A 27,263-nucleotide genomic window follows, 5' to 3' on the forward strand; every position below is an offset into this window, starting at 1 on the left:
AATAATGAGGTAGGTTAATGACTAAATTAATGCGATTGCTATTTTTACTCGTTATAATATTGTTATTTTTGGCCTTAGTGGTTTGCGAATCTCATTAATGCCAGCAGGGTTTGCGTATTTAAATCATATGCTCTTAATCACAGTTATGAAAGTTATTTACTTATTTTAGGTTGGTTTCATAAATGTAACCATGCACTGCACGTAACATCAGGGTAGGTGTTTATCATAAATTATTTTGGAATTTTTTTCAAGGACTACAACAAATTGGTTTTAGTAACTATAACATTATCTGTGGTATAATTGTAACCTATTTTTAGATACTTTTAAAATTCAGCATTGTGTCATGAGAAAAGAACTTTTCCTAATACAAAAGCTACAAAACTAGTTTTATTTCCAGGTCTGCCAAACAACCAATTGCCGTCGGTGCCTACGGAGGCGTTGACGCGTCTCTGGAATTTGGATCGTCTGGATTTATCCAACAACAAAATCCATACTTTAGACACAAATTCCTTCAAGGTAAGTGAAATTCAGAGCTCATTTTTCAATACTTACCGATTTGTTCACGAAAATGTAGTTCAATTTTTCATTTTGGTCCGGATCTTACAAAAACAGTTTTTATCAATACTGTTTGGCCTGAGACCTTTTAATAAAATATAATAACAGATATGAAATCAGTAAATAGAAGATTATTACCTAAATACCTATATTCTACTTATCAAAAAAAAAAACCCTTAAGACGCTTCAACGCGTCAAAAAACAGAAATGAAGAAAGGGACAAATTGTATTACTTTTATACGTAGGTAAAAGTTTTCACAGTACTAAGAAGTCAATAAATAGGTTATCTAGGTAAATGGAAATACTGAAATGGACACCTTATGAAGTTATCTTACAATACTGGCCAGTGAATAATGTAATAATAATAAAATTCCTTTGTTGGAAGTACACCACACCAAAAAAGAAAGCAATAAATACACAAAAGTACCATAGTTAGGCAGTCATATTCCTATGAATGAAGCGATCTCCAGACCTATGATAGGACAAATTGAGTTTAATATAATAATAATAACTTCTTTACGCTATTTTACACTTTGCAGGGCATCCAGAACCTGACTTACCTGGACATAAGTGATAACCAGTTGACGAATATCTCGCCAGATGCATTTAAACCGCTAATTAAGATGGCGGTCCTGCGGCTTCGAGGGAATCTTCTTAAAGTACCCGCTTTGGCTTCGTTGAAGGTAATTGGTTTTTAATGAATTTAGTTTTTAATGAGTAGATCATTAAGATTCATTATTTAAAGAGAGGCGACTTAGTGCTTTTATTGTGAAAGTATAGTAACACGTTGGGCGACACTATTGATGCGGTTGCTAAAGGACGTAGCTCAATCAATCAACCCGGAAAGGGATCGTAACCGTATCAACTCAAGGCAGTCAGTATTCTTTGTATTAAACTCCATACGCACACTTATCCGTACCGTAACGTAAACGCCCCGCCTCGCGGTTGACAGAACGCGAAAGGCGATGACAGCTCGCTAAAGGCGATACGGTGTTGATCCCTTTCCGAGTTGATAAATCTGCTATGACCTTTATTCGTCACTAAAGTTGCATAAAGCGCCTCTATAAGTTACATCAAATGAGACACACCTATTTGCTAGCAATAGAGACGAATCGTTGTTATTATCCATTAATATATACAGTGTGTTCTTATAAAACATATTAGAAATAGGCGCCTTCTATTTATTTTGCTATAATTCCATTGTAATTTGCTCGAAAAGCCCAAAGTGTGTGGGAGTATTTTTTTATAATAAACGTTATTAGAGAGACAATATTGTTAGACACACACTTCGATAATTATATCAAAATACTTTTTTCTCTGAAATATTCGAACCATATCGCGAATTGAAACAAAAGAAAATGATATTATTTTATTAATTAAAACCGTTTGATCATAAAATGGATTAGGCGTGGTGTCGTAATTGACAGTAGTATCACACCGAATTAGTTATAGTTTGATGAGTACAAGGCGTCAATATCTAAACTAATACCATCAAACTATAATAGGGCGAAACCAATCAAGTAGTCGAACGATCAAGGATCCAGATTGCTATATTATCTTCGTACATGTTCTTAGCACATCCCATTAAACATGGGCCCGGCGCGTTATCTTCATTAATAGCTCTTTTTGGCCCCGTTTCTTAATTAACGACCCGAAATACTTATAAGACCATTATTGAGAAATGTAATGGATAATAAATTGGTAAGTGAGAATTAATTGTGTTGGGTTTTATAACATTTTGTTGTAAAGCTATCTTTGAAGAATAAGCGCAGACAGTTACTTTGACCAGTACAATACTGTGATATTTATTATGAAATGCCATGTATCAATTAAGTAACAAATGTATGCAAAAGCACGATAAAATAAAATTGTATAACCACATTGAAAATTGCACCAAAATTTACAACACCACGTTGGGCGCCAACTTTTTGATTGGCGCCCAACGCGTTGTTCCGAAATAGTCGAGTGTCCGGCGTTGCGACGCAATAAACCAGCTGTCATTATTTCCCACAATAGGAAGCTCACGTGTTAAGGGACTTGGACCTCTCGAGCAATGCCCTGGAGGGCCCACTCGGCCCCACTACCGTGCCCGCTATAAGCTGCTTGACCAATCTGCAATTGTCTGACAATACTTTTGCTAGTATACGTCGAGGCGCTTTGTCAGGTAAGTGTTTTTATTTCTTTTCCCCGCTTTAACAAGACAGAGTGAAACAATTTTGAAGCTGTTCTAGTTCTTTGAGACTGTAAGAGGATTTATTTGTTGAAAAAGCAGTCGCTTTGATTTAAGTAAGGCAGCGGGATGTCTGCTTTGTAAAGAACAAAGATGTTGATGCTATTACGATAATGAAACGGATATTATGAATGTAAAAGGTAAATGTATATTGGAAGCTATTAAATTGCGATGCTGTTATTTTATTTATAAAACTATTTTTATACTTTGTTGCGCAAAAGCACGAAAGGTTTTATTTCAGTTTCAGCATTTAGCTTAGTACGAGGGGCTAACGGGAATATTAGTAATTTGTGCAAAAATAAATTACTAATAATCTTTTTTTAAGAAAAAAAGTTATACCTTCTTTGGGCACATTATAATATTAGGGTTTATTTATTATCCTTGACTTAACAATAAATAAAAAGACAAGGAAGCAGCCCTTAAAATTATTTAGATATTTCTGTCGAATGATTTACAGAATACCTATCATTTGGTTACCTACGATATTTTTTCCAATAGCAAATTTTGTTTTATCGCCTCTTCCTTAGTTTGATTTAAGTTAAGATTTATTCTATTGTATTTGGAAGCTTGTTAATTATTTACAATTAATTTATGTTTATTTCAACAGGGCTGACGAATCTCACATACCTGAACTTACACAACAACCAGATAGACGTGTTGGAGGACTTCGCGTTTCGTCATCTCACGAACCTCTCCCATTTGGACTTGTCACATAACGAGATTGTGGCTGTTTCAGGTAACTTTTGCTTTTGTTTTTTAATAACTTGAAAAAATGGAATTGCCTAAGATGGGAATTGAACCCACGATCCTTCGCTTTCCAAGTCCTTATTGTCATCTGAGCTACTTAGACATTCAGCGAACCCGTGTTCGGGTGATTGCAAAAATGAGTAGGTAATAGTTCTTGCAACTCACGAAGGCGAGTGAGCTTTACTTGTGTGTGTACGTGTACATGCACTTATCGATAGTGTAATGTCTGTCAAAACGTTTGAAAAACGAACAGTAGCGAGCCACTACATAAATGTATAGCTCATCATCATCATTTTAGCCACAGGACATCCACTGCTGAACATAGGCCTCCCTCAATGATTTCCATATTGGTCAGTTGGAAGCGGCCTGCATCCAGCGTCTTAATTGCAATTTTTTTTTTGCAATTGATAATTAGCTTTCAAAAAATCTTAATGACCTCAATACAGGTGAAATTATAAGAATTGAAACGTTAATCACAGATATCATTTTGTGCTTGTATCTATTTAATTACATATTTATTTTTCCTGGAATATTTAATTACTGAATTTCTTTATTGTTTGCTGTTCTAGCATTTTGTGCTTGACAGGTCGAAAGATCAAAGCTTTTTATTAATATTTTTAGTAGTAGCTCGGTATTTAATTTCCGGGATGAAAAATATAGAGCATTGCCACAAAATATGAGGCTTATTCGGTTTTGTATTTCAATCGGAGATACGAGTAAAATGTCAATAAATAAACGATTTGACATGTTACGCTTGGTAGCGCTGTGTTGAACAAACAGTGTCTATGTTTTTAACCTAAGTAAGAGATTATGTACGAGTACATGAATAAATTGTTAAATTATGTCAGAATTGCCAAACATAAGTGGCAGTGGGCTGGGCTCATGGCTCGTAGAATTTATGACCGTTGCTTTCTTGATGGTGGTCACGGGCCTGAAGACGTAATATCGACTGTCCGTTGAGGCAAAAATTTCTCGAGTGGCGACCACAAGCCCGAGGACGGAATATCGACAGGCCTCCCACTCGGTGAACCGATGACTTGGTGTATGCGTGCAGCGCAAGACTGGTCGCTGTGTAAAACTTTTTGGGAGGCCTTTTTCCAGCAGACGAAGTCTTTCAACTAATATGTTACTGGTTTGTTTATAAAATACTGTATTGTTTCTCAGGTGCCTCCCTAGCTACCCTGGACAACTTATCTCACCTGGACCTGTCTCACAACTTCCTCCGGTCCCTCTCGGCGGATCCTCTCAAGTCTCTCAAGAGTCTTCGTGAGCTGTTCCTTCACGACAACGACATTTCTATGATCGACGATGGTGCTCTCTCGCAGCATAAGGAGTTGGCCAGGTTCACTATTGAAGGTAAGAACATGATCATAGTTATTAGAAAGAACGAAACATTTGTTGCATACAAAGACAAAAAGGCACAGAGAAATAATAGACGAAAGTAGCATAAAAGCATTAGGAAGGAAGAAAGTGTACTGAGCAGTGCCATCTTCTCGCAATTGGACCTCACTCAGTATAATTATGTCTTCGTTCGTCTTCGTATGGCCTTCGTCACCGTGAGCCACGACGCTGGCTTTCAGTGTACCCCAATGATTATTTAAAAATAAAATGATTAGATTATGATCAAACTTTGGTAGAGTGTTAAAAGATGTGCCATTTCAATGCATGCTGTCCATTTTAGCTAAAACTTGATAGTTTCATATAGACTGCATTGTGTTTCCGCGTGCCGACGCCATATTTAAATACGCTTAAAATTATAGCATGTTCTTGCTTTTTATGTTCATATTACATACTTATGTACTGTATTTAGTTTATCACCAATTCCTTCTTTGAGTTCCGCGCCTAGGTCCGCAAGGTACTATGAAGTGGCCTAAGGGCGTGTTCGCACGATAATCCAGTTTTACGGGATCCGTAAAACGTGACTGTCGTGTGAACACATATTCGTGTGTTTGAATTTCGAAATTCAATTTTTCACGGTTTTTGTGGGCACTACAATATACGTGTGAACGTTATTATTAAAACTCGTATTCTACGAAACGGGATCCTGCAAAAAACGGGATTTCTCCATGGGAACAAGGCCTAAGGGCGTGTTCCCACGACAGGGTCGTGTCTATGATCGATGGTAGAGCCTCTTTGGCTCACTATTGAAGGTAATAGCGATACCATGATTGGCAGTTTGGGTGGACACAGTGCTATGTGGAATAGGCAACCGACTCTCCATTGAAACCCAAATATTCTCCTACCTACATTTGTAGTTAATTAAGTTATTTGAAAAGATTCTATGACATAAAAAAAGATTCTGTCATTGATGACAAAACTTGTTCATAAAGGTGAACTTATTGCCAAAGAATTATCTGCCAGTTAACCTTCCAGCTAAAGCAGTCTATCTTATACACATTCAGTGCTATGAAGTTAACTTTTTTTTGTATAGCGCTGCAAAAGGCACCCACTGAAAATCAGTGTCTTGGCAGTCACACTGTCAAGATATTACTGAGTGGGTGACCTTTTTTGGCAACTTAGTTATTATTTTTTTGTGTAGATATGTCTATGTTGCCTGAATTTGTTGTTGCCAAAATAAAGTTATTTTCTTTCTTTCTTTCTTTCTTTCTAACACGGTTCTCGGTCTCAAATGAATTCTGTAGTTAGTTCTGTTTTCACAATCAACTACTTACTTATAATCGATGATGATGATGCCCGTTTTCACAATCAGTCCCCAATTTTTAAGTGACCCATATGGTAAAACATAACAGGAATTTTGTTTTCAAAGTTTTTCACATAGTATGATAGTATACGCAAAATCAATTCGCTAACGAGTTGAGGTGAGACGCCAGACAGTAATAATAATAAAGAGTTTTATTTTTTCAATATAACATAAACGATTTTTTATTCTAATATTTTCTAAAATTTCTCAGAAACAACAAAACAGCGTAACTTTCATTATAGCTATTGGAACAGGACTCCCAAAAACTGTCCCATTGTTCGCCGCCCACGCAGGCCGTGTGTCCCCGGATATTTGTCGATATCGAACATTTTCATTGAGAGTAGCCCCCAAAAGCCTTTGTGTAGACCGCTTTATTGTGCCATGACTCTTATTCACGTTGCCCTATTCTATTTATGAGGTTTTTTCATTTGAAAGTGCTGACATATGAAAGGTTTTCGTGCGGAAATCTAGGCCTTATGCTCGATTTCAACATCAATCCCTAATTTTTAAGTGACCCTCATGGTAACACAACAGGAGTTTTGCGTTCATAGGGGTCACTTAAAAATTAGGGATTGATGGTGAAAACAGGCATTAGTCTGAAGTGTTCGAGTGTTAATTCATAGGTGACTGGAGAACAGTAGGGAAATGTTTTCGTTTTAAGCGTAACCAAAGGACTAAAGAATCTTAGTTTTATTATCTGCTTTCGCCTCTTAAGGACTTTTCACATTTCATTCATAATGGTGTTCCGAATACTCGTACCAATTTTCAGTTGTATAGGTTGATATCTTATTTGAGGGTATTCACACTTTCACAGTTCATCGTGAAAATGTTAAACAGGCATTATATAATATATGGAAGATTATCTAATTACGTAAACATATAATACGATGAAATAACAGTACCTACACTAAGATGGCTTTTAATAGTAAATCCTCTTAAACGAATTTAATATTACACGAGTACTTATTTCTGTGAACTCGCTTAATTGGGAAAACTAAATATTGTGTAGCCGACTTCGAATAGGCTTGGGATATAATATGTTCGTGACATTTGGAAAATGTTTTCTATGCTATTTTGAATATAATAATATGAAGGTTAGAGGTCAGGTTGTAATTCAGTCAGAATGTCAATTACCTGTAAAACCTACCTAAGGTAAACTTGTATAAAAGGGCGTTATAGATCGCCTACTTCTCTCTTGTGGATTGGGAAACTTTGGAAAAATATAGTCGTGACACCCAAAGTGACCAAAATGTGGTCAACCCAACCATATTTCATTGTAACAAATACGTAATGCGAACTTTTTGACTACTTTGGGTGTCACGAAGTTGACGTTGACTGCACCTACTTAATGTATTCCATCCAATCGATTACCGAACCACCAAGACGACAATGTTTTAGACTAGGCGCAGACCATCGATTTTTAGTTGGCCGATAGTTGGGCCCGATTTTAATTTGTATGAAGAATCGGATAATCAAATCGGTGTAATGTGCGCACTTCCATACATGCCCATATTGCCCATGCTGATGAACTGCCCGACTAAACTATCGGCCGCCGAAAAATCGATGCTCTGCGCCTTGGCTGTGTCATTGACAGTTCTTGTTATTGATAATAGTAATATTTTCATTTTATAGACAATCCCCTGAATTGCGACTGTCTGATGGCCGGCTTCGCTAGATGGCTTCGAGACGCAAACAACTTGCTACAAACTGACAAGTCAGCCGCAGTTTGTACCACACCCCCACACTTGGAAGGCGCCCTCATCTCCCGACTCTCCAAAAACAAGCTCTGCGACGATTTCGAAACGAAAATCAACAAAGACGATCCGAACTACGATTACAATAAAGTCATAGCGAATACCATAGATGTACAAGACAAATACGTAGATGTAGAAACGACTGTGCAAGATTTGTACATAGACAAAACAGAAGGATTGGACGACGATGTGTATGATGGGGAGTTAGAAGTACCGTCCGAAGAGGATCTTCCTATTTCTAAATCTAAGGTAATTGATGAAATAAAATTACCATAAATGAAGTAACGGATAGTTGATAAGTTAGTATTGACACGAGAGTCAATTTACAATGTTGTTATCAACACTGATAAGGGCAATTATAAAATAGGTAGGATGTAAATAAACTGACCTGTAAAAACCTGATTGACAGTAATTAAATCTCATAATAAAATTATAATCCTAATTCTTTCAAGACACGTTAAAAGGCAGAGGTCATCCCAGAATCTTCTGGGCCAACCAATCAAGTGTTTTAAGACCAAGTCTACTTGAAAAATTATGTTATTACCTTCCTGACTAGATATAAGTTTGCTTGATGTGATGGTTCTTAAAACTACATCTTCCATTTTAAAAAGGTCCGTCTCCTGGATGCTTGGTACGATGACGAAGAGGTTTACCTATCCTGGGCGGTGGATCCACCCTCCACCAGACGCTTCCGATGCACCGGAGTGACGGCATCTAGAAGTGGAGGTCTTCCAAAGCACGTGGCTTGCCACAGAGCCGCACCAGCGAATATCCTGCTGAGGGGACTGAAGATTAACCCAACGGAACAGTATACGTAAGTACCTACTATAGTGTTTTGTTATAGCGTACTTTGGACACTGTTTAAATCACAGATATAGATATACCTAGATAACGCGAATGCACCTACTTCGCGTGTCCCGATCCCGATAAATCATCGGAATGAGCTGCCGCTGCTTACAGTCCACGCGCGTCTGTTGTTGCATGCGGACGGCCGCGAAAACTAGAAAAATGCCTCAATGTGTGATAATTAATTGCAATAAGCCAAAAACTTCGAGCTCCCAAAGGCAAGGACATATTTCCTATCACGGGTAAGTTATTTTAATATTATATTGAGTGTTAATTCATTTTAAAACAATTTTTTAAGTATTACAAGCGTTGGTTTCAAGAATGTACCTAAAAACTTATAACTTACCATTCAAAAAATTTTTTACGATACATTGCCGGGTTTGTTTTGAGCGTTTGATCTGACGTTATGTGTTAAGAGGCGATGTATAACGAACAAGCGCCACTGTCGCGCATCGCTTCGACTTCGTTGTACACGCAACTTCTCATTCGTCTGTAAAATTTTGCTACTAGTGTTGTTCGTTCTACTACTTTTATCAATAATCGATTCTTATCGATATCGGACAGACGAATGATACTAATTATTATTAAAAAATAACTCTCATATACGAGTATAAATAAATATTCTAATTAATGTGTATTTGTAGTATTTATTTGTCTTTTTTTTTCCTAGTTTTCGATTTAAAAAAAAATGAAGATGATAATGGATTAAAGAAACACCACAACAACCTCTATTGTTGTCAAGGAAGAGAAAATTAGAAAAAGTATAGTGTAGATATATGTATTTTCATGTAAAAGTACATAATAATGTGTGTACATACATATAAGAAATAATGATCTGCTGATGATGATGTAGATTGTAGAGAAATGAATACAAGTAGTGTACGTGATTTTGATGATTTTTATAAAACATTGCCACAAATAACAGAATTTTGTGACCAAATAATCACATAATATTGATGGATATGTTATAAGAGCAATACAAAATATCTACGAGGCACCGTTGTCGAGATATTGATATTTTGATAAAAACTTAAAATGTATTTTATTCACTATTTAAAGTAAATATAACATATTTTATGTTTTTATTAATACGGAATCGTGTCTAAAATTAGCCTTTTAGAGTTATACATTTTTATTTAAAATTCAATGAAAATATTATCTATTTAAACATTCCGTTTAATATCATTCGTCTGTATATCTCATTCGTCTGTCAGATAATCGATGCCTTTTCTGTGATCGTAGCGGTGCGTTGGGGCAGCGGCGGCATCGGCATCTTTGAATCGATTACGATTTCCCGTCACTAAATGTTGGCTGTGACGTCACAGTAGGTATTAAAAAGTCGGCACGCTTGGTTTTAATACAGATCGTGCTACTTGCGTTATCTATGTATATCTATATCTGTGGTTTAAATGGAGTGATTTTAAATTGGAAAGTGACTGAGGTAGCAGCTGCAAGAGGATAAGAGGGAATCTTATTCGATTTGGTGTAATCTGCTGATGATGATGACAATGATCAGAATACGAAAGATTTACTTTATTACAAATCTCAATATTAGTGTTTTTTCTATTTAATAATTAGGAGGAGTCAAGTAAGAAGTGTATTGTAACTCATAAAGAGTTTCCGCCTCATTAGCATACGAAGGGCAGATCAAATGACTAAGGCCCGATTTTATCCGAGAATAACTCCTGGTATAACTGGCACATTGACAGTTTCAGTATGGGAATCAAAATGTCGAATAATAATAACTGACGATTTATTCTGAGAAAATTGAAATAGAAAAGATCCGGTGTTTAGTGTTTTTTTTATTATCCTCCAGGTTCTGCATAGCCCTCGAAGAGATGGACAGTTCGGACACTCCGCTTTCTTTGGTGCTAGGCTGCGGTGCCCCCCAGTCGGTCCGGCAGCGAGCCACGTTTGCTACGGTGCCCCCCGTGGCGGTCACTGAGCCAGTGGATCGGAGTCACTTGAGGTAAGATTGAAGGTTGAAGGTTTACTTTGATTAACATATTCATCTACGATACGATACGATCGCGATACGATAGTGCAGACCCAGCTTGCTTGTTCCGGTCAAACCAGCATACCAGGTGGCACGATTTTAAGGAAAGACACGCTTTGGGATGGGAGAGGACGGCCGACTAGCCACTGCGTCTTTAAACTGCGCTAGAATAATAATGATTTTTACTTTCTTTAAAAAATTCTGTAAATAAATAGCACTTGGAAGATATTACTGAAAGGACTGATACCTAATTAAAATGCAATTTGTAACTAAATTATATTTGTGAGCAATGGATAAGCTGTTGATGATGATGATGATGGTAATAATGTTCGGTTCTGCCTGTATTGAAATAAAGTAATGGTTATAATGCCAAAATAATGATGATCGAAAGTAGTTGTTCTAGGGAAGAAATATCAGACGTTTGTTAGGTACACAAGAATCCGATATGCAAAGTGTTTATTTTTTATACAAGTACATGGGAAATTACATATTATTTACTTTGTATATTAATTCGATACGCCAGGCGTGCAAAAGATAAAATATGGGTAATTACTAATGGATAAATTATCTTAGTTCAAAGATTTAATTCTATTTATAAATTAAGTCGGTGATACTTACTGAATAATGATCATTACTTTTTGAAGTATTAAAAGAAAGAGATAACACTCAAGGTGATGTTTTGAGTCTACGTAGAATGTCTAATTTTATTAATATAAATGTTAATAATGATCATTGTCATTATCACTTAAAAATTAACTAAAACGTTGCAACAAGCGCAACTTTGGATTGTATTTCTAAGTTTATGAATAAAGGTATAATTATAACCTTTGAATCTCTTTGTTCCAGGGTCTCCGAAGTCCGATCCAACGTCACCAGCGAAGGTGTTCTTACAGTCCTCATATCACTCATGGGCATTCCGCCTCCTCGTTCCCAATTCTCCATCAGATCCCAAAGACTCTCCCCAGAATCCCGGTACCCTCTATACAACTGCTACGTCATCCTTGCTGTACTCTCAAGAGGGTCTTTAGTAGCGCAGAAGGATACCCCATGTAAAGAAACCCTGGAGATTTCAATGGAGGGATTCATTCGAGGGCCGTACGAAGTATGTGCCACAATATCTAAGTTCAAACCAGAAGAAAGAACACCAATTTGCATAGTCCCTCAAGATATAGATGTAACTGGATCTTTAGAAATGAAATCTGGTATCAAAGGTCTGAATACAGCGCTAGTAGGAGTAGCTCTAGGTTTGATGGTTATAGTAGTAGGTCTGGTGTGGTTTGTTAGGAAAATGCTGAAGAAACCAAGCGAGTTTGAGACCCACAGATGTTTTAGGCCTGAACCGGTGCCGGAGGAGAATGCGCGGTCAAGTTATGTCATGCTGACAGCCACTTCCAAGGTTTAGATGGACTTAAATCTGATGGAAGACATTTTATTGTTCAATGAGGTGCTAAAAGTAATAAAATTTGAAGTCTGATTTTGTGAAATATTAACCTCATAGTAACAGATTATTTTCGTGTAATACGACTACAAAATCGTACTATGAAAGGGTTGTGCCCATTTGCCACAAAGTCAACTGGTCACAGAAAATCTCGTTTAAATTCTTATGTTTAAAAGTATGGCGAATGCCATACTTCATATTTGTCAATATCATGTGTCATCTTCATACTTACAAAAGTGTGGTAAATCGACAGTAACTCCAATGAAAATGTATGGCGTTGCTTCAAATTGAGCATGGAAATCTACTTTTAGATGAAAATACGATATACAAAGGATACTAATTGTAGTTGACTGTCTAAAGGTCATAGCAGACTTATCAACTCTCATCGTCTTTCGCGAGCTGTCAACCGCAAGGCGAGGCGTTTACGTTACGGTGCAGATAAGTATGCGTTGCAGTATGGAGTTTCATACAAAGAATACGGAGTTGATACGGTTACGATCCCTTTCCAGGTTGATAAGTGTGCTGTGTACTTTTAGATACATATTGGAAAAGTTAAAAATTGGTATTGTAACTTGTTTTTGTTATGTTAATTGCTAGTCTGAACGATATTTAATATCTTATTAAATAGATTGGATATAACATTATGATGTTAAGTAATTGTTTGTAAAGTAATAACGCGACATTAATGTTAAGTGAGTGATTAAAGTGGTTCCCCACTTTATCAATTTCTATGTAATTATAATTGTGAACGTACTTAACAAGAATATTTTGTTTAATATTTTGTGTTTTTAAAACCTTGATTCTGTTAATAGTCGTTCTTACCAAGAAATCATTATCAATGTAAGGTTCACGTATAATGAGTACTACAATTTGTATTTAATATCACCTTATGTCCACTTTTCAAAAACCAGTCAAAATTAAGTAAACATAATTGATTATACATAATATCTTCAGTCCAAACAACCCTATAAATTTTTGAGTATATTCGATTTTCAAAATATTTTTTTTAAGCGCAACGTAGGACGTGGTAGGACGTCCATCCACAATGTGAGCTGACGACCTCATAAAGGTAGCAGAAAGGCGCAGGATGCAGGCCGCTACCAACCGGTATTATTGGGGGAGGCCTATGTTCAGCAGTGGACAACTTATGGCTGACATAATGATGATGATGATGATGACGAATGACTTTTAAGTGTGGACAGTCATTATTTTACATTGACCTTTACATAACAAGATTTATCAGTTCTAAGATTTATAAACATTGCTCGTCTGCAATCGAGTTATTTTATCTCGCAAAATTAAATAGAAATCATTAACACTGCAGTGGCAATTAAGATTGGTTTCCAGGAATATTTCTTTTGTGATAAGAACTTTATAAATAAGTAAATTGGATATAGTTTTTCATTGATTTATAAGATTTATATACTTGTTTCTTTTTTTTTAAACTTCGATCAAAACTTGATACTTGATAAGCCCTACTCGGTGGACTGACGACTTGACAGTAGCTGGAAAAAAAAAGAAAAACCGCTTTGTGCCATTTTGGGGGATTTTTAAGTCTAATAGAAAAAGATGATGATGGTGATGAATGTAAAAAAAATCTGACTACTATTTGAGACTGGGTTGCACCATCTTACTTTAACCCTAACATACGTCAACAAAAGTCTGGCCAACTCATAAAAAAAACACCGGTTATGTCACGGTTAAAATAATTATGATGGTGCAATTCAGCCAGAGTCATATAAAATTGACATCATCTTATGGGGCCTTATTTTTTATATCAATGGGTTTCAAAGACAGTATAATTATAACAAAATAATTGTGCAAATTAAAATTCAATACTTTAATGTAAGTGTAGAACGACTGAAAGGTTTATCTTAATTAACAATTGCCTTCTAACAACTAAAAACATATCTTCTGTGAAGACTATTTGGTAAATTACTAAAATTAATAACGCGAGGCTGCTAATATTAGACTTAAGAGTTAGTTCATAACAGAATAATCAAATCAAATCAAATAGTTTCTTCAGTACATAGGCCCTTTCCAGGGCACTTATTCCAAACTAGCGGCACAACTAGCGGCCGCCCACGACTTCGTACGCGTGGATCCTGTTTTACCCCCTTCATCTATCTAGCTTGCCTTAACACCACTTCGGGACAACATATTATGAGCTGTCAATTTTCATTATTTTTTATTATGAGTATAATATAAGAAAGAATCTGGTAGTAAGACTGGCGTATATCCCCGTATTACCTCACAAGGGCCTTTTTCCACGGGCTATCTAGTTTTGCCAAACCAATCAGATCAAAACCGCACTCAATGGTCCACTCCACGAGTGCACAAGAAAGGCTGCAGTGCGGGAGGAATGGCGACGGATTGTGAGGCTTGCCACCGGACCTGGTGTGACGACCACGACCACTCTGGCAAGAGTGTAGCGACGAAGAAGAATATCCAGTTTTGCGGGAAAACTGGGTTGTAGTGTGGACACACGTGTGTGTTTGAAATTCGAATTCCCAATTCGAACGGATCGGTTTTTTGCGGGACACTGCAAACGGGATGTTCATGTGAATATTATGTTAATTAAACAAATACTAAATAAGATGCTGCAAAAAACAGTATGTGTCCGTGGAAAAGAGCCCTTGATCGGTGTATGTTATTTTAAGTACATTTGATGAAAATACATTTAAAGTATTCTGCCATTATCTCTATAATCTCATCGAACACTTAGGTATTTGTTATAAAAAAGATATTATTGCAAGCGTGTTTTTATTTTTATAAGTTTTCGTTTAGAAATTTTATGGAATGCGTTTGTGGTAATTAAGCTTTATAATTGTACTTAGTATTAATTGTAAATTTGAAACACTTTGGCCTTGCTTTAACTAGTTTAAATCGATGTAAATAATAATTTATGAGACGCCATTTTTCTAAATAAAATATTAACAAATTAGCGGCATTATTATTTCCTCTCCCTTTATTACGATATTTCGTAGAAGTCATTAGAAGGTGATTAGTGCCTTTTTCCTATGATGCAAATTTCGGCACGCGTGCGGATCTAGTTCACGTGCTTGTAAAATCACGCTGCTAGTTGCATGCAGGACAAAAATTTCGTACCTATTGTGGGCCCGCAGCCGGCGTCCGCTTAATAGGAAAAATATGTATGAAATATTGAAATGCGGACAGTCCGCATGTGGATCAAAATGGCCGTGCTGAAATCCGCATCATAGAAAAAGGCACTAAGAATGAATTTCACGAACTCAGGTATCGAAAAACCCTTCTGGCCAGTAGCGTGGGGAGTCATGCTCCTGAAGTGGACCAAATGACCTGTTGTAATCCACATAAAACCACAAGTGACGTCAAACGTAGGTCATCATCATCATCATCATCAACAGCCCTTTACAGTCCACTGCTGGACTATGAGCCTTCTCCACTATAGTGGAGGGTTTTGCCATAATCCCCACGCTTGGCAGGCGGGTTGGAGATCGCAGTTCAAAAGATTGACGTTTTTGAGAAAGTGCTGCGGCCCTTTCGCTGTTTGATGTGTAGTCCCTAAGCTAATTCGCCTCTTACGACACCCGCTCGAAGAGTAGGGGTTGGTGACAAATTGTATTCTACTCTGCCGTCACCACACGACTTGGGTATTTCCCTATAAACTCTACTTTCATTAGAAAGAACGTTTGGATTGCTCATCACATATCAAACATGACGATGATGCAACAGCATTATTGGGTTTTAGTCAAAAACTATGCGCAATCGAACAAACAAAATGACCTCAATGGAACTATCACTAAAAATAACATTTATAAACCTATAATCATTAGTATTCAAACAGTCGAATCTTAAGTAGCTAAATAATGAGTAGTTTCCCGAATTCCAAGTCAAATGTCAACGAAAACAATAGGTGATAAGATAGTGATGGGAACACTTGAGTATTAAGTCTAGGACTTGATTTATTTTGGCAATACTTTAGTCTCTGATGAACATAGCTACAGCACTGAAGTTTAGATATCCTTTACAAAGAAAAATGTTGGAAAATAAGGAAACTAGGTCATTAATAAACTGTTCTAGGCACACTTACATTTACGCCTAATAACATTTCAAACCGCGTCCTCAAGTACTTTGTTACTCAGTATTCGTCCCTGTAGGAAGAACCTTTTTGTCTGATTCCGAGAAATAGGATTTCAACAAATTAACTTGTAACTTTATTAACTACAACAATTTATGCTGAATAAGTGGTTAACATTAAATTATTCTGATTTTAGAGGCCTAAAAATGTCAACTGGAAATTACCAAAATCTGCATGACGTCATTTCATTCCCTTGAATGAAATGACGTCAAATGCTATTCAAAAAATTTATACATAAAAAGAGGCTCGGCTGTTTCCCATCACTAGAGAGATGCGCCTACGCATAGTTTAAAACGTTCTATTATCAGTAGACGCGCGACCACCATGGCGGGCGGACGTGCTGTGACGCTCCTCGCGGTTTTAGCCCTATCATGCTGTGTGGTACAAAGTACAGTGTACAGCAGGTGCCAGTTGACCCGTGAACTACTGAAATTGCAATTTTCAAGGACTTTCCTTAGCAACTGTGAGTTTATTTTTATTTAAATTGTGTTGTGTAAATGAGGAAAGTCATTTTCCGAGCGTGACGTTTGAATTTCTATACAGACGAGTAACAAATTCATTGTAGTGAGAGCAAGTGACGCTATAAAGTATTTTATTTTAGTTTACTGATTGTCCAATAATTTCGTAAAAAGATAGGTACAGATTACATTATGATGTAATTGCATGAAATTATACTCTTTTCGTTTGCGTGTTTTTCAGTCTGTAACAGAAAAAAAAACCTTTTTGAGGCTTGTTTTTAATATCGCTCAAATAGTAATTAACTTATAATAGAAAAACCTTCATCTCTTATGTTTCGTAAAAGAAAAAAAAAACAGAGAAACATGACCCCTTATGAGAACCGTTAAAAAAAAACACCGATGTTTGCTTCCAAACAGCTTCTGTTAAAATAATCTACAAAATATATTAATTAAAGTTTTTAATAATATTAATTTATCAGTTTCTCAAAATTTTAAACAACAAAAGCATATCATATTCACCAGGATCCTATATGTTTTTCAACCTTCAACTTTGGGAATGTTATTCGTTCAACCAGGAACTGCAACAAGGACCTTTCTTGTTATTAATTTATGCAGTCACTACTCCTACGAGACTCAAAAGCGAGGTCAAATGCGACGTAAAATTTAGTTACAATTCATTCATCCCAACTAATATTATAAATGCGAAAGTAACTCTGTCTGTCTGTCTGTCTGTCTGTCTGTCTGTCTGTCTGTCTGTCTGTCTGTTACGCTTTCCCGCTTAAACCTCGCAACCGATTTTGATGAAATTTGGCATAGAGATAGTTTGAGTCCCGGGAAAGAACATAGGATAGTTTTTATCCCGGTTTTTGAAACAGGGACGCGCGCGATAAAGTTTTTCTGTGACAGACAAAATTCCACGCGGGCGAAGCCGCGGGCGGAAAGCTAGTTCATAATAATAGTTTGTTATTGTTTGACAACACAGCAGTTTAGCGTATAGATCTGCCTAATGTACTTACAAATGACCTGCCCCCTAAGAAAGTTACAAACGTGATTAGTACATAGTTATCTCCTTTTCAGGCATTTTTCTTCTGCCTTGCAATTTTGGAAGTCGATATTATATTTCTCACTCCCCATATATTCTTCTGATTAAAATAGTTGTGGGTTTTAAGACAGTAAGTTACCTATCCCCCGGGATTGCTCAACCTTTACTGGTTGGGTTGAGGCCAAGCTGTATTATCCTGACTATAAAGGAGTAGAAGTGATGAGAAGTGATGGGAATGATAGCTGGGATTAGTCCCGTTTCCAATATGTTACATTTCCTATGACCTTTTTGATAAGGACAATGCATTATGTCCTTTAGTGCACTTACTTGAGTTTGACTACGTATTGTATTTATTCAACCATGTAAGTGATAAGGATGTAAATAAATAAAGTTCTACTCACATAGGTATTAAGCGAGATGTTAATCTTAAGAGACGGTTTAATTTTCAGAAGAAAACAATAATGGTGAAAAGTTTTGTTCCTATTTTTATTGCATTATTTCATAACATCATTTCACTATAAAAAGAGCATCACCATTATGTAATTTAACCTCCACTGGGAGAACCCCTCACTAATTTACTTGAGGCATATAGAGAATTTGGCCTTAACTCCCTACTCTGGCTAGACGGGTTAGGAAGGCCTGATGTTCCACAAATTTCTCCCGAAGTCACTACACTCTTAATATCCACAGAAGTGGGAGTGTTGTCTCATAATAAAATTGAACATTTTATTACAGGGGTATGTTTAATAGAACAAGTGAGTGACAGAAACACTGCAACGATGGTGGTCAAATCTCCTAGAAGGAAATACTATGGATTATTTCAAGTGAGTCATAAACAATCGTGTTGGAAATGTAAACTGTGTGAATATCATTTTTAATGTGTAATTAATAGTGTATAATAATAATTTATTGATATAGAACATTATTTTGATGTTTTCCAGATCGGTAGTGAGTGGTGCAAAGAAGGCCGAAAAGGTGGAAAATGTGACCTAACATGTGAATGTAAGTACCTACGAGTATAACGTGATTAACAAAAAAATAAGTTTTTTTGTGGAAGAAGAAAGAAAACCGTCCTAACAGCACTGTACAGGTTTAATTTAATTCGTTTAATTAATATGCATTTGGTGAAATCTACTTACCCTATCTTACCTCTAACTTTTAATTATTTTAAAGCCACGATAGCCGAACGGTGAATGGGTCGGACTGGCCGACTCGTGATCCGGGAAACGCGGGTTCGATACTCGCCGCTGCTCGACTGTTGTGGTGAGCCCACAGGCAAAACACAATTACGAGGGGCTGAAAATACTGTACTCTTTAAAAAAAGAAACTTCCGAAACACAATATTGTTGTTATGGCGACAAACTTAGATAAGATTGTAGTAGTTAGCCAAGAGAACTTAGAACAAGTCCTACTAGTCCTACCACCAACTAGATAGGGCAGAAAATTTTGTTCCCACTGGGAATCAAACCCGGGGGGTTACCCCAGGGTTTGAGGCAAATAATCTTATTCTATCACTAGACGAGGCGGTCAGAATTATATATTAGCAGAATACACATGTCTGTAAGTGTAGGTTCAAATTCCCAGAATTTGTAAGATTGAAATGCATTTTTTATTCAGCTCTCCTGGATGACGACATCAGAGACGATGCCAGCTGTGCTCAGAAGGTGTTCGAGATGGAAGGTTTCAAGTATTGGACGAAGTGGGAAGCCCGATGTAAAGGACAGACCCTGCCTGATATTGAGAAGTAAGTATTTATCAATAGAACTGTATTGTACCTTGTATCACCTTAACTTTAACCGTCCACAAGGTAGACCGACGACATAAAGGTAGCAGGAAGACGCTGGATGCAGGCCGCTACCAACCAAGCGATGCAATGTGAAAGTACTTGGGGGAGGTCTGTGTTCGGCAGTGGACGTCCTATGGCTGAAATGATGATGATGAACTTTAACCGCAACTATAACTTTAACCGGTGTTTTTGTATGGAGTTTGACTAAACTCTGGGTATGAGGAAGGTGATCTTACCACTCCACTACAGAGACGGTGACCTTTAGAAGGAGGTAGCTTCTACCTTCGGTCCGATTATTACTTTACATTGCAGGCCAAGAGAGATTGAATTTCTTAATTTTTTAGTAGGTTGATGTACCTAACTTTTGTTAATCTACATTATAATGGTCCTTATAACAATTCCGTAAAATTCATGTTTAGCTATGTGCCGTCTCTTGCAGAGTTCACAATATTTTTACGCAGGTGTTGTATTATGCAATATTTGTATTGTGTGGTACCGCGAATTCTTTTAATATTTAACTTTGTATAGTACAGACAACAGAAAAAAAGATGAAACTTATGGTACCTTATTTGGTTTTAATAAGGACGATTTTGCGATAAAAAGATGTTTGTGCTGACTTTACTAGATAATTATAGTTTCTTAATTATTATTTTTTTGAGATTTTAAGCATGATTGACACATTTATCTTGTGTAATCCATAGAGGTAAATACCACACAATGATGTAATGAAATTCACCAACGGAGAAAATTTTAGTTTTCCTTATAGTTATTAATACTGTAATGCTGTCTGTCAGTTGTTCTATAACTACGTGAATTTGTTTTATCTGCGTATGAACTGCTATAGAAAAGTACGAAATAAATACAAACCTACTCATATTTATAATAACACTTATTTGCTTAGTACAAACACTAGCTGTGCCCGCGACTTCGTACGCGTGAAATAGTTCGAATAATATTTCCCGTTTTTGCAACATTTTTCTTTACTGCTCCGCCCCTATTGGCTGTAAGGTGATTTTATATAGCTTAAAGCCTTCCTCGATAAATGGGCTGTACAACACAAATATAATTTTTCAAATCAGACCTGTACTTTCTGAGATAAGCGCTTTCAAACAAACAAACTATTCAGCTTTATAGTATTAGTATAGAGGTAGATTAAATAACATAAGTAGTAGATAAATAACGATAGAACAAACTCAATAACAAACCTGTATCAAATCGCCAAACAATAGAGAGCAATATAAACATAAAGCCCACTCGAAGTGACCTTTACAAAAACCATTGTGAGTGTTTTTTACGTGATTTTCCTTGACGACTGTATCGTTAACCTACGGGTATTACGTGATATCACATAGTATTGATGCTGTGGAGGAGGAAAATATAAGCAAATAAATTATTGACTTTTTGTATGACTTTTTATGAGAATGCATAGTTTCACGTAACGTGGTATTTTTTCATCCTGTATATGCCTGCCTGATTAAAGATTTTAATGATAGGAATTCTGTTTTTTTATGCAGAACAAGCGAGATGCAATCTATGATGGGTACATATCTGCCCTGTAAGTGCCTATTCACTGTCGTCTTGAAAGGGCCCGGATTATAGTGATCGGGAAAGACAGCAGAAGGCAGCGAATTCCAGTCCCTAACTGTTCGCATCATAAGAGTTATCGAATCGCTTAGTGCGAGCTGGTGGAATGTCGACAATGTAGGGAAGGTACGCTAACCTATGTCTGGTTCCCCGGTCATGGAAGGGGGCTGGTGGAATTAGCTCGTGTAATTCCTTCTCACACTCTCCAAAGTGTAACCTGTAGAAAAGTGTTTTGATACATTTTTCCTGTTCCAGATGTCCAGATTGGCAGCATCCTCCTTCAAGAGCGTCACCAGTCAGAGAAAAGAGAACCCTTCCCGGGAGAACCTCGAGGAAGTTCAGTTTTGTCCCTTACCCAGTAATGACTGTGCTTCGTATTTAAGTATAAGCTTAAATGTCAGAAAATAGAAAGGTCATTTTACAGTAACAGTCGAATCTTATAGATGTAGCGTTAGAAGGTGTGTTTGCTTCTCAAAAAGTTATACCGTTCATCTCAACTAAAGGACGTCCACTGCTGGACAAAGGCCTCCCCCAAGATTCCCATAAAGACCGGTCCTACGCTGCCCGCATCCAAGTACTTCCCGCGACCTTCACTAGATGGTAGATACTAGGTTTCATTCAAGTATAACACGGTGCAATTTTAAGTCTTATTTTGTCAATTTTTAAATATTTGGGACCATAATATTAAGTTAATAAAATACATTTTAATGTCGTAAAATTTTTGAAATAGTAGGTACCTTACTAATATTTATATAGGATTTTTATCAAACATGTAAGTACATAAATGTACGTAATTGTGCCCACTGACTGTGATATGAATACTAATAAAATTCAGTTTAAGTACAAATAAGAGGAAATAAAGGTTGTATAGTGTAGTAAATAAGTCCAAAAAGTGAAATGTTTAGCTGTAGGTATTGAAAAAAAAACCAGTACAACAATATAGAAAATAATATAAAACTATAAATTGATGAGTGAAAAATATAATGATCAACCATATGAAAAAAATCAGGATATATTTTGCCTGTTTACCTATACACCCTAGTGTAGTAGTTTTATTAAAGTTATAAAAAAATAATAATGAATACATGCAGGTCTGTGTTTTATTTATATCTCCTAAAATACGTATCGAGGCAATTATGGGACAAGCATGTGAACATCAGGCATCCCCATCCACATGTAGGCCTGGGATGCACGCCGCAATAAGCTTTTAACCCATACATTATTTTGTCATCGAAATCATCACGGCGCGCATCCTAACCCGGCTGGCCAAATTTTACATTATTTGCCTGTGGTAAGTTAGAGAGTGGCTTCTCACTATAGGCCTCATACAGAAGCTCAAAGTTGCACAGCGTTCTATGGAGAGGGCTATGTTCGGTGTTTCTTGACAAGATCGAATAAGAAATGAGGAGATCCTTAAACGAACTAAAGTCGCTGACATAGCCCGACGGATTAGCAAGCTGAAGTGGCAATGGGCAGGGCACATAGTACGCAGAACTGACGGCAGATGGGGCAGCAAGGTTCTGGAGTGGAGGCCGCATACCGGAAAACGCAGCGTGGGACGTCCACTCGCAAGGTGGACCGACGACATCATAAAGGTAGCAGGAAGGCGCTGGACGCAGGCCGCTACCAACCGGGCAACATGGAAAGCATTGGGGGAGGCCTATATTCAGCAGTGGACGTCCATGTGACGTGACGTGATGATGATGATAATGAAGTTAGAGAGTTTCCTGCTCCTGCAACCTGATGATCATAATGATACATCATTTTACCACTTATTAGGGTATTATTTTATTTATAATAAAAAACAAACCTAGCTTTCATAAATTCAAAGAAGAAAATCATTTAATATTCAGGTTAACGTAGTATTTTTAAAACATACAGATAAGTTCAAGCGTAGTTCATAATTTGTTCCTAGAAAGGGGAAAAACTATGTTAGGTCGCCGTAAATTGTGAAAAATTCTCTCTTAGATGCCACATAATGGAAATTTAAAACGACAACGCTTAGGTGGGTGATTTAGTATTAGCAGAATGGAAGTAGATGTAGTAGATCCATAATATGGACTGTTTAAGAGATAATTTTTATGCAAAAAAATAATATTCTCCTTGTGTATCATGTACAATGAAAAAAAAAATGGTGTTGTTGATTATGTACTTATCGTAATTAGAATAGTAAAAAGTATCAAAGTCAAAAATATTTTATTCAATTTAGACCACTAGTGGCTTATGAACGTCAAAACTCAGTCAACACTGGCAGTGGAGCAGTAGAACATAATATTGTTGTAGGTAGTCATTAGTTTCGAATCGCGGTTATAGTGTAAGAGGTGATGTAAGACGTGAAGGAAGAACCAAGAACGGCAGAAGGAGTCAATTGGGACCCAGCGCTGGATGACTGCTATGTGCCAGAGGCTGAGTGGAGATCTTTAGAAGACCAGGTAAGTCAGAATGCAACCTCTTTTCTTATTTAATTTGAAATGTCATAAATTCTTCACTAAATCACAGTAGTAGCATTCGTTCTCAGTTCACTAAAATTTTTCATTGCTGGGGTAAAAAGAAATATGTTAGGTTTCTTATCGAACAGGTAAATGCACCTGCTACATTAATTTTCATTATAATCCAACCAAGAATGTCTTTATTAAACCCGTAAAACTTGTTAGTAGTATCGGAAACGAAGGGAAACCCTAAGTTTAGGACAAAGGTACCAAAATTAAAGGGGTCAGAATTAATAGGGTTCTTAAGTGGAGGCAAAAATAATTATGTGCGGTAGCGAAGGTAAGGTTTAATTGTAGCCTGAAGATCTATAAGATCTGATTGCATAAATCAGAAGGTAGAATTCTAAGATTAAACTAAAATCAAGTATTACGGCTGCCAGGGGCGCAGTTAGGCAGGGTACTCACCTGCCATGTAGCACGTAACGTAGCATGTAACGTCACCAACCTTCAAGTGAGTACGCCTCGTCCACGCTCATCGCGTATCTGGCTGCGAGCTCCTGGATCCTACTGCGAGCCGCCTTTTGTGCTCGCAGTGATACCGACATCGGCGGGTCGCTACGATCTCCCTGCGAACCACGCGCGAGCAGCTCGCAGCGGGCTCGTGCCTATGTACTCACTTGATACAGTATCTGATACATTACATGCTACTTGGCTAGATGAGTACCCTGCTTTGGGGCCCTCGCCCACGGCGATTTTATTGTAGCGATGCTGTCAGCGCGTTAGTAGCGCGTTGGCATTACTTCTTTAGTGCGTTGCAAATGCGACTAACGCGCGTTAGTAGCGATGCTGTCGCTCGTTTACGAAACGCCGTGGGCGAGGGCCCTTAACTCGATCGGGTTGTAGGAACGGCAAAAAAAGGTTTTTTTACATTATCTCCTTACCTTGGATTTTGGCAAGTACTGAGAAAAATGCCGGAACAAACTCAAACTTGTCAGTGTCTATTGGCGCGGACTATAGTGAAAAATTAAGAAAAGAGTATAAGGATCTTATTATTCGTATATGACCACTGCTGGACAAAGGCCTCTTCCAAGGATTTCCACAACGACCGGTCCTGAGTTGCCCGCATCCAGGCACTCCCCGCGACCTTCACAAGATCGTCGGTCCACCTAGTGGGGGCCTGTCTTCCGGCCCGTGGTCGCCACTCGAGAACTTTTCTGCCTCAGCGGCCATCAGCTCTACGAGCCCCAGATCATATTGATTTTATGGAAATTAGTAGGTACTTAAATAATTGTGAACCACATCAGTGAACATAATATTGATGCCATCAACTCGGTAAGCTAAAAACGATTGAGTGAGCATTTCGTTTTAAATGCGGCACAATTATTTACTATTAATTAATAAAAGCTTTCAGCAGAATGAAACCAAAATGATGTCCATTACATCGATATTTTCAATAGCACCCAATCAAATTTCCTTATCGAGGCTCAGTATTACTAAATAAATTACAATATTTTTACGTGGAAATTGGAAACCTTTACACTTGAAAAAATCTCAAGTTCTGGTTTCTTTTTGACCTACAATGGGAAAGCTCTTGCACCTTCATCTCATCTGATGATCATGACGATAATGATCATAAAGCTTCGGTCAAACCAACGCGTGCAGCTCGCGTCGGCGTTCGTTTTATTTAATACTAGCGGCCGCCTGCGACTTCGTACGCGTGGACCCCGTTTTACCCCTTTAGGAGTAGAATTTTGCAAAATCCCGTCTCAGTTAGCACCTACGTTCAGTAATCTAAAAGGAACCCCCATGCAAAATTTGAGACTCCTAGCACTTATAGTTTTTGAGATATCGTGATGAGTGAGTGAGGCAGTCAGTGACCTTTTGCTTGTATAAATCCAAAACAATTAAAAGCTCTTTAATATCAATCGAGCGTATAAACACGGGTCTGTTTGTAATGTACGCTAATAAACGTAACGAAAAAGTTTCCATTGATTTTGGGAATGCAAACAGAGTCACAACACGTACAGAAGAGCAACACCATTGTTATTACGATGATGAGATTTGTTTGATCTTTGTTTATAAATATTTTTGTTGTCGTTTAGCCTTATTAACCACCTCTATGGTCAATTTGTAAAACCACCTGATTTAGACGTAGAGGTCCCGGGTTGGATTCCCACTGGGAGTAGATTTTTCTGTTCGGTTTGGTTGGTGGTAGGGCTTGTTCTAAGTCCGCCTGGCTAGCTACCACCATCTTACCTAAGTCTGTCACCATAACAACAATGTTAACAGCATTGTTGTGTTCAGTTAGAGGTAAGATAGCCAGTTCCTCCGTGGTTGAGGTATCCGCGTGAAGTTCGCTTCCACCTTCAGCCTGATCGTCACTTACCATCAGGTGAGATACAGGCCAAGAGCTTCTTCGTTGTGGATAAAAAAAATCTTTACAATGTGAATGCTTTCATTTCATTACGACTTGGAGGGATTGATTTTAGCTTTGCTTCTTCTCTATTTACTGGCAACTATACCTACTTATTACCTGCTCAAATGATTACTAATGTTTGTAGTCTACTAGAGTTTTCATTAAGTTCAAGATATCTAATTATAGCATAGCAGACTTGAAAGTGAAATACACGATACCGAGGAAAACTTAATATGTCTCTCCCATTCAAAAGTTTCATCACCAACATTTCAGCCATAGGACGTCCACTGCTGAAAATAGGCCTCCCCCAGTGATTTCCACATCGCATCGCCTGGTTGATAGCGGCCTGCATCCAGCGCCAGCCTGCTATCTTTATGACGTCGTCGCGTCGGTCCACCTTATGGGTTTACCACAGTTAAAATGCTTGATACTGGATTATAGTTATAATGTCTGATTATTTTTGACTGTGGCTCCATTGCGGTGGAAACAATGCCGAGCAAACAAACGGGATCGCTTTTCACTCAAAATTAAACGAATCATTCAGTAGTACTGTTTGCTTTTTGATTCAACGGCCAAGAGTTTTTAATTTGACGCATTGTTTTTTAGGTTAGAACCGTTTATTGGAGGATTTTATTTAGACTTTAAGTGCCCTTTAAAGTTTAGTTGAAAGTCAACAAAACTAATTTGAAAACATGTTTAAATATTGTTGTTGGTTCGTTTGGAAAATTGTTGTATTTATTTAGCAGTATCATATTTAATAATATCAAAGACTAGTCCCTTTATGCAATAATATTACGACTAACAACACAGCCATGTCGTTTGTACAACTCTACTACAGTTTCAAGTTTAAATCCCCCTGATAGCATTAGTTCAAAACATACAGGGTGAAAACGATCATAAGTTATGAGATAGCCATCACTCGATTATTTCTAACCTATACAAGATATCCAAAAACCAGTTAATCGATATCTTGTTTAGTAAATAATCGATCATTTGCCGTTTCCACCATGTGTAGGTTAAGAAACCATTCTCTACAATTTCTTGCTTCTAGACAATGGTTTTATTTTGTTATTCATTTATATCTTTTAGCAAATACTAACACCATAATTCCTAAGCAGAATCTTAAGCTTTACTATCTTTATCATCCATGATCAGCTCTAT

General features: G+C 37.3%; 1 protein-coding gene across 1 annotated transcript in view; it reads left to right on the forward strand.

Annotated features, from left to right (window-relative positions):
- The window catches only part of LOC114351676 (Leucine-rich tendon-specific protein), a 118,991-nt gene extending 96,644 nt beyond the window's left edge, over positions 1–22,347 (forward strand). Inside the window, exons 4-18 of the mRNA XM_028302966.1 lie at positions 398–516; positions 1,095–1,238; positions 2,572–2,719; positions 3,393–3,521; positions 4,697–4,888; positions 7,866–8,236; positions 8,599–8,801; positions 10,650–10,802; positions 11,676–12,225; positions 15,847–15,853; positions 16,782–16,850; positions 18,623–18,711; positions 18,829–18,889; positions 19,505–19,631; positions 21,513–22,347. Coding sequence (XP_028158767.1) covers positions 398–516; positions 1,095–1,238; positions 2,572–2,719; positions 3,393–3,521; positions 4,697–4,888; positions 7,866–8,236; positions 8,599–8,801; positions 10,650–10,802; positions 11,676–12,225; positions 15,847–15,853; positions 16,782–16,850; positions 18,623–18,711; positions 18,829–18,889; positions 19,505–19,631; positions 21,513–21,639 — 2,489 coding nt within the window. The 3' untranslated portion in view covers positions 21,640–22,347. The remainder of the gene's footprint in view (positions 1–397; positions 517–1,094; positions 1,239–2,571; positions 2,720–3,392; positions 3,522–4,696; positions 4,889–7,865; positions 8,237–8,598; positions 8,802–10,649; positions 10,803–11,675; positions 12,226–15,846; positions 15,854–16,781; positions 16,851–18,622; positions 18,712–18,828; positions 18,890–19,504; positions 19,632–21,512) is intronic.
- Positions 22,348–27,263: the final 4,916 nt, after the last annotated feature.

Source organism: Ostrinia furnacalis, unplaced genomic scaffold (genome assembly GCF_004193835.3).
Source record: "Ostrinia furnacalis isolate ACB-3 unplaced genomic scaffold, ASM419383v2 OfSCF1172, whole genome shotgun sequence".
Lineage (NCBI taxonomy): Eukaryota > Metazoa > Arthropoda > Insecta > Lepidoptera > Crambidae > Ostrinia > Ostrinia furnacalis.